Raw genomic sequence first — 13,728 nt, 5'->3', positions numbered from 1 at the left:
TGAGTTTGGAATTTTTTGATGCTTAGAATCCATAAAATTGATTAATTCTTTATTAATGGATTTTTTATCATCATTTACTTCTATTAATTTGATTTCTTTTTATTTTTTATCTTGAGAAAATTGAACATTATCCATTTTTGTAGAAAAAGGGAAATTTGTTCAATAGATTATGTCTCCCCCTACTTTATCGGCAGTGCAGTAATTCCCGCCAATTTTTCCCCACTGTCGCATTGTTCATTTCTTGTGTTCATCCAACTGTTGAACGGTTGGAGTTATTATTTGTTAGCAATAGTATTTATCTATCAGTTATTTATATAAATAAATTCATCATGGTGATTGAGACGAAGTCGCAGGAGCCATTTCGTCTGAAGGATGCGAACGGTCAGACCCAGACATTCGACAGAACCAGTGCCGACTTGAAACACTTCACTGGAAGATTCATTCAGGAGAATCAACAGTTTTCCAAACAATTTTTCCACGTTTACTCGTGCAGACTTGAAGAGTTACGACCAGTTCTTGTTGAAAATGCTCATAAAAAATGGGGTGAGTGTATTATTTCATTTTTTCCCTTATCCCTAACCATTTAACTGATTCCCATTTATGTTGGTAAAGTAATTGTATGGACAGCAAAACTAAAATAAACAAAATGGGCCCTTTAGTATTAAGTATTGAAGGGATTGTGAGAACAGCCAGAGGAAAAATTAAACTCGAATGTGTTCAAATTAATAAATAATAAAAAATCGAAAGTATGATGAAAGAGATATTCATGAGCCCTTATTAACGAAATTGGGCGAATATTCCTGTATTTTTCACGTGATTCTTACCTCCACCAAGACAAACCATCAATTACTTTCCCCCAGGGAAGGACGTAAAGATCTTAAAGCTCGCAGAGGTCGAAAATTTCGAGAACGAGCGGTGCGCAATAATAGGAACGCTCTTCAAACACCAATTATGGAAGCCCTCGATCCTTCGTGAGCTGAACGAGGATGCCCAGGAGGCCGGGCTGATCCCCGAGAAGCACGAGAACTACACCAGTGATAAAGACATTCCCTTCCTGGAGGACGAGATGTTGAGAATAAAAATTGTCGGACCTAAGGTCGAGATTTCTGATGTAGTAACTGGAATAGTCGTGGCACTACTCGGCAAGAAGCTGGAGGATGGAACATTCGAAGTTGAGGACTGGTGCTATCCAGGGTGCGTCCCTAAGTCTCCCCCGAAGGGTCCGATTTCTGAGGGAAAAATACTTTTGGTCTCTGGACTGGATTTAGCCCATTATTCAGACACCCTAGCACTTGGACTTTTCACAGAGTGGATCACAGGTAGAGCTTCGAGATTATTAATTTCAAAAACACTAATAATTCCCTTTGTAATTGACATTCTCAATCACAGGGATGGCGGGGAGTTTACCAGCCCAAGAGGAGACATCATCAATCGTAAATTTAATAATCATTGGAAACAGCGTGAAAGCGACGAGTTCAGACAGTCACACAACGACAAAAGGGCTCATGACAAACAGAGCCCTGGAGTCTGCAGAGACCTCTGAAATAGCCTCGGCAGTGAAGAAACTCGATGAGCTTCTGTCTGACATCCTCGAACATTGTCATGTTACCCTCATGCCAGGCCAGCACGACCCGACGAACCTGATGCTCCCCCAGAAGCCCATTAATCGGTTTATGCTGCAGAGTGCCCACAAGTATGAGACTTTCAAAGGAGCTCATAATCCGTGGTTGGGCAGCATTGGAGGCAGGATTATCGCTGGCTCCAGTGGACAACCCATCGAGGACATCATGAGGGTCTGTGGGGAGAGGAACACAAAGAGTCCTCTTGAGTGGCTTGAAACAACTCTCGAGTGGAGGCATTATTGTCCTACTGCACCAGATACTCTTCCGTCTTATCCTTACCATGACAAGGATTTGTTTATCATGCAGGAGTGCCCAGACATCTATTTTGTGGGGAATACTGATAAGTTTGAGAGCAAAATATTTAAGGGTGAGATTTTTCAACTTCTATGGCTAACGCTTTATAGTATACGACGTTCTGTGATTATTCGCATACATATTTGGTTTAATGAGCAAGTTAAAATATAAATAATTAATGGTCATTAATTTTTTGGACTAATAACGCAAGTAAAAAAAATCAAGCTTCATTACAATGAAGCTATTTTCGCTAAAATAATTAATGATAGTACTGAGGATTTGCTGCATATAAAACTAACTAAACAGCACGAAAATGTCCCCTTAATCAATTTTTTTGTTGATTCAATAGGTGAAAATGGAGCGGAAGTTCGACTAATTTCAGTACCAAAATTCTCATCTACCAGTACAGCAGTGGTCCTAGATCTCAAGAGCCTCGATACCAGTCCCATTTACTTTGGAAATAATTAACTTCCGTTTTTTACCACCACCCGAAGTACTTTTTCTATGTCAATGTTTATTCCAACAGAAGAAGTAACATTCGAGAGCAATTTTTCTAGTTGTCAAGCATTTTCATTTCGATTTCTAAAGTCCGCACGAGTCTTTATTTACGTTCATGCATTTAATTACTATTTATTTTGATACTCATTGTCCGAGGCAAATTAACGGACTTCTCTCAGAGCTCAAACCCCTGAAGACCACTCCCATGGACTCTGTAGACATCTAAGCAACCACCATTTGTACATTTTAACTCATCTTATAGTTCAATTACATAAAGAAAAAAAATACTCTTGACTTGGCACTTTTTTTTTATTTCACTGTTTGATGAATCGTCCGAAATATAAATACATTTTACTTTTCCATTTATTTTGTTTGTTTTTTTTTGTTGTATAAAAGAAAAAAGTTGATGAAAACAAATGCGACCAGTGAGATTCAGAATACGCTCCCGAGAACATTTCAATTTCCTATTTTCGAAAAAACTTACAAATGGCTGTGGGAGGAGACGAGAAAAGCGAGAATACACATGATTGAAAAATCGCATTTAACTGACTAATTAAACAGTGGGTTGTGAATTAAAAATGAAAAAAAAAACTATGCATACATAATATGCCCGTTCTGTAAACGCGTTTTAAATGTCATTTACTAATGAAGAAAGACGATTGCATTAAATGGAATTAAATCAACATTCGCTGCATTGCTCGACAATTTTAATAACATTTGTTTATAACTCCCTAGGTGTTGATTATTATTATTTTTTTCAGAAATTTTTTCTTTCATATTCACAAGAACATAAGCGCTCGAGGTAATTTGAGTTAAAATTTTTTCAGCTCTCCTTGCAAATTGATTATAAGCGATTAAATGATGTTATAAAATTTATATTTATAATACACTTTACAGAATCGTAATACTATTAACTTAGGGTGCATGTCACATTACCGACAGCTATATATAACAAATTGACAGGAATACTATCCAAAATAATTAATAGACGGGTTTTCATTAAAACACGTACGACAGCCAGTTACAGTTATTAATATTATTTTGATAATTAACATCTCCTATCTTTTGGCCGTCGAGCGTATTCTTTCTTCTTCAGCGTCCCTGTCGTGCGCTTCTGTCCATTCCGGATCATTACGGTCTTCGCCGTCTGCATCGCAGTAGGCTGACTCTGTTGTGTCTGATTCTGATGGGTCAATCTCCGCCTCCTGTGTATGGAATTATTTCATTTGTAACTTCTTTATTTATGTTCTGGGGTACAAGATTCACTGAGGCAAAATAGAAGTTTCACATATAATTTTCATACGGTGCTGATTGCTGCCATACATTTTATTTTACCTAAACGTCATTCGATTTTGACTAGTAATTAATTTTCGACAATATCGCAAAATCTTAGGAAAATTATAAAATTGTTCTCATTACCTTTTTCGTAATCTATAAATCATTCTATAAAAAGTCATTAGTAATATGCGATACCTTCTTTCAACATTGCGATTGCTTAATAGGTCCAATTGTTATGATTTTTATTAATGTTGGTCAGACTTAATGAGAAACCTTCAAGCAATGGCCAAAAATATTACTGTTTACGAAACAATGGCAAAATTCCTGAATAGTATTACTCATAATTTAAATGATGAATAATATGGTAGGATTGAATATTAATTGAGATATTAAAATGCTCTATATTTTTCTCTCGAATCGCATTCTTTTATCTTTAGTGTATCCTCGAAAAAAAAAGTGAGCATAAATTTATTACCCCATCTATTTTTTCTTCTGGAGGGTCTAGAGCTGACGTAGTGTTCTGCCAATGGCCGGCCGGCATCGCTTCGAGCATCTTATCGTACAGCTCCTCAGGGAGGGGGAATATCCGGGGTTCGTAGGGTGTAACCTGATTGAAAGAAAAGATAAACGTGTTTAACATGAATAATTGAATAATGAATGATTCGCGGAAAAGATGCCCAGACGATTTTTTATTTTTCAACATGCCCTATCAACATTTCAACAACAAAATATTCAATTTTACTTGTTAGATTTTATCGTTGATTTTTTTTTTCAACGTATAATCATTCCCGTAATGAATCTTCTCCTGATAAAATTGTATTTTTTCTTTGGCTTAAACAAACACTTCACTATTGATTGACAAGTTAGAAATCATAGATTCTTATATCCCAACTCTTCTGCCCCAAATAAATTCAAAACAACTTACTTCATTTTCGTCTTCGTGAATGGAGCTCGCAGCATCTTCCTTTGCAGCCCGCATCGACGAAGAATTGGTTCTTCGCCGAATGGCATTCTGCAAACTAGAATTGCGGTGGTCCATTGTATTGTGATGCTCTGAATCTTGTGCTCCAGATGGTGTAGCCGGAGGAGAAGTAATCGGTGATGTCACATCGCCACCGAAATCACTGGCATGTGGTGACATTGGATCTAGAAAAATTTATTCTTTCATTATCACGATTACCCAATCACTATTTACTCATGACAATTTCGTAATCATTAGTTTTTTCTTGCAGTTAAATATTTCATTTTCGAATTGCCCTTCCTTTGCTAATAAATAATACTAAGAATTGTGGATAACGGGGCTGTATTTATCCTAAAAAATTTTCCGATCAAAATTTCTTTCGGAAAATGTTCCCACAACTAAATTATAATTCTCTGTTTATAATATAGATATCCAGTGGCATTTGAAGGATCCGAACAAATTTATTGTTTCTGGAAAATTTTTATGGTGCCATAATGATCCGACTCGATAGTAGATCGTAATCGACAATTAACTTGACGGTCACACTAATACGACGATTGAATGACAAATGATGAGTACCACTAGTTCACAGTGATAGTGGATAACATATATCAACCAAAATATGCTAAGGAATTCGATAAAGGTGACCTCACTATTATCACTGTAATTGATGTAACTGTAGGCGAAGAAAAATATCACTATAATAAATGAATACATTACTCTCCCGGAAAATTCTCGTTTGTGGAAATTATGAGAAGAAAATTTTTGGTGGAGAAATTTTCAGTTGAGAAACAGGAGGGGGATCATCGATGATATACCTACGCGGGAAGGTATTGACCCAGTCATCAACAGTGAAAGAATTGAAGGAACAGAAAAATCATAAATACTGATAATTTTTAAAAATCTGAGATTTTATCAGATTATCAGTATTAATGCAGAGAATGTCTGTGCCTTAAGTTCAGCCGATTGGCCGTGGTATTATTTTGAAGTTAACATTTGAATCTTCTCTGAAACCTCTCTAGAAATTTACTAAACCGATCTCATTCTTTTCCTTTAGAAAGATTCATCTGGATATTTTCAAAATGTCGAGATTTTTCATTTTGGTTAGTTCGGTTATTTCTTTTATTGTAGAACTCTTCTCAATACCTGGAGTATTTGCACCGCTGTCTGCTCTGCTGTCTGCTCGACGATTATGACGAATCCGATTGTTTGGAAGTTTGTTTAACAAACTCTTGAAGCGTTTGCTCTCCTCACGCTCACTTCTCTCATGTCTCAGCATAATCGTCTCCTCAGACATATCCTCAAACTGAAAGGAGCGGACATTCAATAATAGCATGAACCGAGGATTACGTAAAACAAAGATTATTGACGATTAGTCATTAAAATGAGCCTTACATCACTGTCTTGACTAGGCCTGTGCATTACACCGTTCTTCACATCCACTTTAGCTAGGTCTCCGCACAGCCTCCACCTAAAGACAAATTTTTGAAGCATTAAAAAAGAATGGACATTACCAAAAATGGTGACGAAGAAGTCTGAGATAATTCATTCAATATTCTTGTAGCTAAATGGTCAAATGAGATGAGCCAACTTGAATTATCGATCCCCCTTGACTCCACGATACGATTTTAACAACTCAGAATTGATTTTAAACCTCATCTCAACTCCTTGAAAAGAAAAAAAAAATAACTGCTTCACTCTATTTAGTTTAATTTAAAGTTTCAATGACTTGACTAATGAATCAATGAAATTTCATCACTCCACGATATTGTCTAATTTAACGACACAATTTAAACAAATCAGAGCTCGTTGGGAGGCTCAGGACGACACCTTCAAAACAAAAAAAAAACGTACTTAAAATTCCCTCAACGGATCTCCAATTATGAGGAAAATTAGTCTAGTTTCCTTATTACTCCATAAATACCGAATCAATAAATGAGCTGAGGCAGTCTAATATTTTCTACTCACTTTGGTGTTGGAATTTCCTTATACTGTAGCTTCTCAAGTCTAGCAGAAGCTGCAACACTATACGGTATAACAATATTATCGATATCATAGGAATTTCGTCTGAGCCTGGGTTGTGAATTGGAATTTCTCTCCTTAGTTGGAACTTTCTCAGCAGTGGCAGTGGGATGTTGGGATGGAGAAGGCACTGGTGACGAGTGTTTACTGGAGCTAGACTGTGCACTGACATCGTCATCGTCCTCATGATGAGAGAGTTTAGGTGTTCTCTTTCTGCTGATTCCGGGGATACCCTTGCCCTGTCCCGTGGGCTCCCTCTTTCCCTTCAACATCTTTCTCTTGATTCTCGCTGTGAGTAACGTCGACGAGGCTTTTTTGATTCTCGTTGTAGCTGTGTACTTGGTCCGATGCTCTGGTAACTTTGCCTTACTTCGTCTCTCCGAGGGCTCCTTGTCCTTCATTCGAGCACTTCGGGCATTTGAACGAATAATTTTTTGCTGCCAATCAATGGTCTTCATTATGGCCTCAAAGTGTATATTGTGGGTGACATCTTCAGGGAATGAGAGCACTGGATGGTAACAGGGATCGACAAGGGCAATTCTCTCCGGCATTGAGAGAAGTTCGAAGGGCTCCTGAGGCTGCGTAGGATCACGTCTACCTGTGCAAATGGCACAGGCAGCTAGGGTTCCATCGCAATCACATCGCAGTGTCGAGGGCCTTGCTGCTCGTTTGGAGTACTCGTGCAGGCCCTCGAGCCTCAGTAACTTTCGTTTTCTGTAGGCGTCCCAGAGGAAGGGACGAGTTCGACTTGCTGATGGACTCGTCAATGCTTCCGTATCGATACTGTGACGACTGGTGGAACCTGGAAGGATGCCACTGTAACCATTCACTGTCTCGGAATTGTCTAGGTAGGTCAGGCCCTTCGCCAAGCGCATTTGACGCTGGAGCTCGTTGTGTTGGCGAATTTTGTACTCTAAGTCTGATATTTGGGCTTGTAACCACGTCCACCGGGACGCCACACCTGCACGATCCTGGGCGTATTTCCAGGCAGCTCTTTTAGATCTGTTTCAATGTGAGAAAAATATATTTTTCATTTGTAATGAAACAAAAACATGTAATTTTTTGATTGAAAATGAATTTAACAAGAAAATTTTTCGAGCTTTGCTTTGAAAAATTATCGAAATGATTATCGAAACTGTTGAATTTGTTAAAAATAAAATAAAGTCACTGACGTGATTACAAAAATTAAATGTTATCATTGAACTATCTATTGCTACTTGTGAAACAGTGACGCAGAGTTTTGATTGAAATATCAATCTTAAACATTCATGTTAATATTGTACAACGTCGACATTGACGAAGGTAAAAATCGATATGTTGCGACTCCCCCCAACATAGATTCCAAGTTTCATAATGATGTGCAATCATAATCAAACAAACCCGCACTACTCCGGAATTAGATGAATAATACATCCAGCTTTACCACGGTTCCTAAGGATTTCCTGTTTTCCCGATTTCGTTCATGATTGATAAGTTTGAAAAAGTGAAACAACGAAATGGACGGCTAGTTTTTTGTCAATATGTATAACTCAGAAATAAATTTATCAGTGGAACCTCTACCGGTTGGAAGAAAATTAATCAACAAAAAATGTTAATTAGAAATTTCCACAGAAATTCAATCGAAAAAACCAATGTTACCTACGCATGTAATTTAACCACCTAACCAAATATTGATCAGTCTGTACTCACAAGAGCATCACTGACTCCTCCGTCCTTCAAAATTTTAGTGTAATGAAATCATAAACATCAAAAACCTTGTGCCAATAATTCCAATTTTACAACAGTTTTTGATCTCTCACCCACTGGGTGAGTAAAAGGGTTAGTGACCGAGTTACGATGATGATGCAACATCATCGAGAATGAGCAAATCTATTTGTCCACTCTGTGACCACGTGGAAGTAATGAAACATCAGATTCCATTAAGATAAATAAATAAAACAGCGACATAAAAAGCTTTCATTGTTGAGTGTTTCCCGTAACAAGCGGTACCATTGAAAATGTTGAGAGGATTTTGTCGGCAAAAAGTGTCTCTCGACATTTTCTCCTAAATCCATTTGTTATGAAGATAACGATCCATTAAGGATATCAAAACACTTTGATTATTGTCTCTCCAGTAAAATGCAGGGCATAAACTTTACTGGTCTGAATTTGAATTTCAATATTGCATCGAAGGAGCCATTCAAAGAATATGAGGAAATTACGTTACTCTTGAAGGACTATAAACTATTTGATGAAATTATTTCAGTTGTAATTTTTCAAAAATAGAAGCATTGTTTACACATAATTTATAAATAACTAATTTTCCACCATCCCAATACATTATTTGTAATCGTAAAATATTTATTCATCTTCTGAATCAAAAAGTTTAATCAATGTCAATGTTTGCTGATTGACAATAATTGAAATGAGTGTGTTATTTGCATCAAGCATTAAAAAATATTTATATATCCTTATAGAATAAATAAAAATAATTAATCTATTCCCTGGTATTAACCCCAATCTTAAAAACTCACATAGGTAATTCTTGTTGATGAAGATTATTATAATTCTGCATCTCATCACAGCTCTCACCACCACTACTAGAGGCAGTGCAATCCGAATCAAGATGTCCCTCCACAGTGTGCAACTGTGCAGCAAGAGATCCAGCCACATTTTCCACTTGTTCACTATTGAGTTTCACATGAGCCGAACTAAAAGGCGAATGTCTACTCCCCCCCGATGTCCCAGCAATCCCAACATCTCTGGAGCCGGCCCCAAAATACCTGCAGTAATTTTTCTGCCTATTACAATGTGCAGTAACAGTATTACTCTGTGCAGCACACGATTTCTGAAGACTCTTTATAAAAGAATTTAAATCCTCAGGTATTTGGGGTAGACTCCTGGGCGTTCCCTTGCCCCCACTAATATTCTGTATCTCCTGAAGAAAGTACTTCTTTACACTGTGATGAGCAAGCTCGAGTACCCCAGTACTCTCCTCAGCAATGTGCCTCCCAATGGTTCTCGCTTGCAATTTCCTCAATCTCCTCATCAAGAAAGCCGTCCTCCTGTCCTGTTCAAAACTCTTGTGCTCAATACTCTCCTGTTTGCTCCCCAATAGCTGCTCCCTCTGTACCTCCACGGATTCATCAGTCTCAGGAATATTTAAATGCCCCAGATTAATGCCAATATTGTCGTTCACGAGCCCCATCACATCGACATCAACATCATTGAGTAGATCGGGCAACGATGAGAAGCCCTGGGCCATATTAAACATCCCAGGTGCCACAGAACTTCCACTTCCCCCACTGCTGATCTGCTCCCCCTCAATCGACTGTATAACGTCGAGTATATCATCAACATTCTGGGGTATATCACCCACAACATTCTCACCAATATCAGGATTTATTTCCATGATACTCTCATCAATAGCCTTTTCCTCGGCATTGATAATGGGCCCAACAATAGGTACAATATCTCCAGTCTTGATAAATCCCATCTCGTCGTTATCACCAACAGATGTCTCGCTCATTATAGCGTCACTAACCTCAGACACTTTGTTATCCTTGTGACAAGGACGTTTAATAACATCCAAGTCAACGTGATGTTTATCAAAATTATCCTCCTCAACTCTGAGTATATCAATGTCCTTATCAAAATCACTGGATATCAAGTCATCACTGTCAAGTACACAGTGCTTTGAGAGACAATCAATGCCATTATCATATTTTGAATTGATAACATCGCGTATTAAATCCTTGGATATGCCGCGCAGGCACTGTTCATCAATTTTTGATGGCTGTACGTTGGCTGTTACAACGAATTTAGCTAGTACAGCACGATTATTACAGACCTGCGCAGCCTTATCTGGGGATAGAAAACCACCAGATGATAATGGAAGTATGTCGGAGGGCTTTTGAGGACCACCTTCCGTCAGAGCAGGGGCCATCACTGCCACTGACGTTGACGGTGACACTGCCTCGACATCCAGAGGCAACCAGCTGCAACCAAGCCCACGCCTTTGCTGCTCAGGCGCCCTACTCACTCCCATTCATCCATCACAAGATCACCAAGTGTGGAAAGCCTTCTGCTTAAATTTCTGAATATCGCTCGAGCTCTTTTTTCTGGAAAATTTTTACACTCTCCTTTGACTTCACGATGATGACTTAGCGATTTTTGCAGGCTGGATGGGTGAAAGACATCGTTGGGGTGGCTTCTATCGCTGTATCAGTTATCTGAAAGTCAAAAATTATTGGAATTTGTCGTTGGTGGGGAGATGTAACGAATACTAATACAAACCTTGATTTTATGTCGCTGAACTTTGATTCTGGAGAGCGGGATAAACGGTTATGTTTATGGATTTAGACAGTAGTGGAACGCAGCTGGAGGTGTCGTTGGGGTTTATCTGGAGAAACACGAAGGTGTAATTAGATAGAGCTGCATTTAACAGTAGATTTTATTGGGATTTTGGTCGTTTCGTTTTCATTGTTCGGTATCATTGATTTCGAGATTAATTATTTCTCGGTTTGAATGTCTAATAGGACACAATTCACTTCTGTATCCCACGATTGGAGGATAAAGACCTCTTCATGAATAAGAACATCGTCATGAAATCGTAATTAACGAGCACCTCAACCCTCTCGCCTCGTCTCACATTTCAAAATCGTGATTTAGCGGTCCCAAAACGATGTTCTCAATTGCATTGGAGCATTCGACCGAGAGATATTGATTATGGAAGTTTCACTTTCTACTCGCTTCCTTGAGCAATTTATCACTGAATTCACAAATAAAAACACTCGTAAAACGTCTGCCCCAATTCCCTCACACGAACCAAAAATTTAAAAAAACCACATAGATCATTTTTAATCGTCAACAGAACCCGATTACCCGGAATTCTAACGATATATCAACTCCCCAGTGCCCTTTGTATCTCGAAAATCACATAATCCACTTGTTTATCGCGCAATATCAAAACAAAAACATCCCCACAAATGGAAATTCCATTCACTCAACTCTCACTCCTCGTGCACCATTAGAAAAACCGCAATGCCACATTCCCATACTGATTTCCTCAATTTCTCTCGATATTCCTTCTAAAATCTTTGATCCAAAATTTCTCAAACAAAACAACCGGCTCCTGGAGGGCGTCGCCGTAGACAAGCCGGACACTATCCCCCACCTCACCACCCATAAAAGCCACTCGACTGACGCATCACCACGTGATCCCTCACGACTTCTCCGCATCTTCCCCACAAAAACCACCCCTCGGTGTAGTTCCCCAGGTGCTCACGTAAGCCCCTCGATCCCCACCCCCGTTGCCACCGAATCCCATCACACGCGGCCGGGCGTCCATTGCATAATGACGCGTGAGGGCAATCCTCTTACCTAATTGGCAAAAAAAATCACCGAAAAAACCCTCTTTCACCCCTAAGTACTAGATCCCTCCCCTCGCAACCCCCAAAACTAGCCCCGAACATTCGACGATTGTACTTCCACGTATACTGAACACACTGAGACGAGGACGGAGAGAGGAGAAGCCTCTCTCGCGCCGACGTTGAGCCACGGGAGGGCGAGAGGGGCGCGGCGAGATGGCGACGACACTCACAAAAAAAAAAAACCGAATAAATAATCGAGTTCAACGGACATCAGGACATACCCCTATCAAGCACTCGTCCAAAAATCTCCGGGCAAATTTCTAACAAAAATCCAGCACTTTCCCTCGTCCCTCGTAAACCACTCGATCAGTTTCAAAAACCACGCGTTTGACCCGCACTGAGCGCTGTCGGTTGTGTGACTAGCGGAAATGGCGGCGGTAAAAAATCAAGAAAAAAAAAAAAAAAAACCCAACGAAAGAGAAAAAAAATTGAAGAAAGAATTCTCTCACAATATCCAGTCGCGTCCTTCTTCCATCACCATGAATCCCAAATAATGGACACATCACTTCAATGGAGAATTCCTTTGTCACTGGACAACCGATCACTATTCACAAGTTTCCTCACTCCATAAATATATCGCGAATATTCACTGTACGAAATGCAGAGACCATAGATCACTCTAACACGAAACCACTTCGCCCTACACCACGAGACCCAACAACCCTACAACTGCACTAAAAATATTATCAAAAATACTGATCCTCCTCACTCTTTTACCCGGATTCCCCCCGCGCCCCCTAGAACCAACGAAAAACCCCAACAAAAAAAAATATGCGGGACTACAGCGTAGATATTAAAATCGTCACACCCAACACACTTCACAAAGTTAAACCACGTAATAACGTACATATATCGTATTCTACCAGCATTTCCATCATCACACACCATTAACTGGATAATCCTGGTTGGTGGCCGTAATTTTGAACAAGCATGACGCGCTTACGATATACAAACGTATTTTCGAGCCCGTTCAGTCCTGCTAAAACACTCCTGACGCTCTTGCCCGCCGATTCCTCTTGTTTTCTCCCCTCCCCTGTTCAACGTTACTCTCCTTTGACCGCTTCCCTCCCCGCCTATCCCCACCAACTTGTCTATTTTTCCGCTTCACGTCGATTCGGTGAGGCTCGTCTTTTTCTCGACCACTCGTGCTCTGTTTTCCCTTTCATTCTAAATCCTCTTTCCGCTCCTCCAGCCACCCTAATCAATTCGCCTCCCCCTCCCCTGCCCCCAACCCCCTGGACCACAGCACGTAGAGCTGCCGTTAGCGATTTCAATGCACTATACACGAGTGTTGGACTTACAGCGTCACGATTCCAACGTTGTGGACCGGAAAAAAGGAATGATATCGGAGGAACGATTGTCTTTTGCCTCAACTTACCCAGTAACCATTTTCCCCCTCCTTTATGTCGCCTCTTTGCTCCCTCTCTGTGGCCTTTGTAGACCCTATAAGGTGATACTGGTTTTTGGGAGACAGCTGGAATTGGGATGTACTGTGTGCTGAGAAATGTTTGGGAATTTTGCTTTCAGGCGTCGGGTTTTTTTTTTCGAGGGATTGTGTTGAGAAGTCGTTGGATATTGACGTTGAAAACGGGGAAATGTTTGGGAGGGGGGAGATTTGAGAATCCGGTTTGAGGTTGTAGCG

At 39.7% G+C, this 13,728-nt stretch overlaps 2 protein-coding genes across 7 annotated transcripts; one reads left to right on the top strand and one right to left on the bottom strand.

The window, feature by feature from the left end:
- Positions 1–49: 49 nt before the first annotated feature.
- On the top strand, positions 50–2,780 carry LOC135159824 (DNA polymerase delta subunit 2-like). The gene is made up of 4 exons (XM_064115906.1): positions 50–543; positions 861–1,319; positions 1,390–1,989; positions 2,266–2,780. The coding sequence occupies exons 1-4, from the start codon at positions 330–332 to the stop codon at positions 2,382–2,384; spliced, it is 1,392 nt and encodes a 463-aa protein (XP_063971976.1). The 5' UTR covers positions 50–329; the 3' UTR covers positions 2,385–2,780.
- A 493-nt stretch (positions 2,781–3,273) lies between these two features.
- Nsl1 (non-specific lethal 1) lies at positions 3,274–13,623 on the bottom strand. 6 transcript variants are annotated; one of them, XM_064139894.1, is made up of 9 exons: positions 13,465–13,623; positions 10,951–11,056; positions 9,189–10,886; positions 6,622–7,677; positions 6,049–6,124; positions 5,800–5,959; positions 4,618–4,838; positions 4,168–4,299; positions 3,274–3,619 (listed from the first exon to the last, which is right to left on the bottom strand). In XM_064139894.1, exons 3-9 carry the CDS (start codon positions 10,700–10,702, stop codon positions 3,473–3,475), a joined length of 3,306 nt encoding a protein of 1,101 aa, XP_063995964.1. In that variant the 5' UTR covers positions 10,703–10,886; positions 10,951–11,056; positions 13,465–13,623; the 3' UTR covers positions 3,274–3,472. The 6 variants fall into 6 exon arrangements, with proteins under 6 accessions (XP_063995964.1, XP_063971806.1, XP_063995973.1 ...); XM_064115736.1 differs by lacking the exon at positions 13,465–13,623 and adding an exon at positions 13,388–13,422; XM_064139903.1 differs by lacking the exon at positions 13,465–13,623 and adding an exon at positions 12,972–13,123.
- Between the last annotated feature and the right edge of the window lie 105 nt (positions 13,624–13,728).

Source organism: Diachasmimorpha longicaudata, chromosome 1 (assembly GCF_034640455.1).
Source record: "Diachasmimorpha longicaudata isolate KC_UGA_2023 chromosome 1, iyDiaLong2, whole genome shotgun sequence".
NCBI classification, from domain to species: Eukaryota; Metazoa; Arthropoda; class Insecta; order Hymenoptera; family Braconidae; genus Diachasmimorpha; species Diachasmimorpha longicaudata.
This window is presented reverse-complemented; position numbering and strand designations above follow the sequence as displayed.

Bases quoted from the DNA above. Each gene is read 5' to 3' on its own strand.
- LOC135159824 (XM_064115906.1), top strand. From the start codon at position 330: ATGGTGATTGAGACGAAGTCGCAGGAGCCATTTCGTCTGAAGGATGCG. The intron at 544-860 runs GTGAGTGTATTA...ACTTTCCCCCAG, and splicing joins AAATGCTCATAAAAAATGGG to GGAAGGACGTAAAGATCTTA. The intron at 1,320-1,389 runs GTAGAGCTTCGA...TCTCAATCACAG, and splicing joins TTTCACAGAGTGGATCACAG to GGATGGCGGGGAGTTTACCA.
- Nsl1 (XM_064139894.1), bottom strand. From the start codon at position 10,702: ATGGGAGTGAGTAGGGCGCCTGAGCAGCAAAGGCGTGGGCTTGGTTGC. The intron at 6,125-6,621 runs GTGAGTAGAAAA...ATTTGTCTTTAG, and splicing joins AAGGAAATTCCAACACCAAA to GTGGAGGCTGTGCGGAGACC. The intron at 5,960-6,048 runs GTAAGGCTCATT...CGCTCCTTTCAG, and splicing joins GGCCTAGTCAAGACAGTGAT to TTTGAGGATATGTCTGAGGA.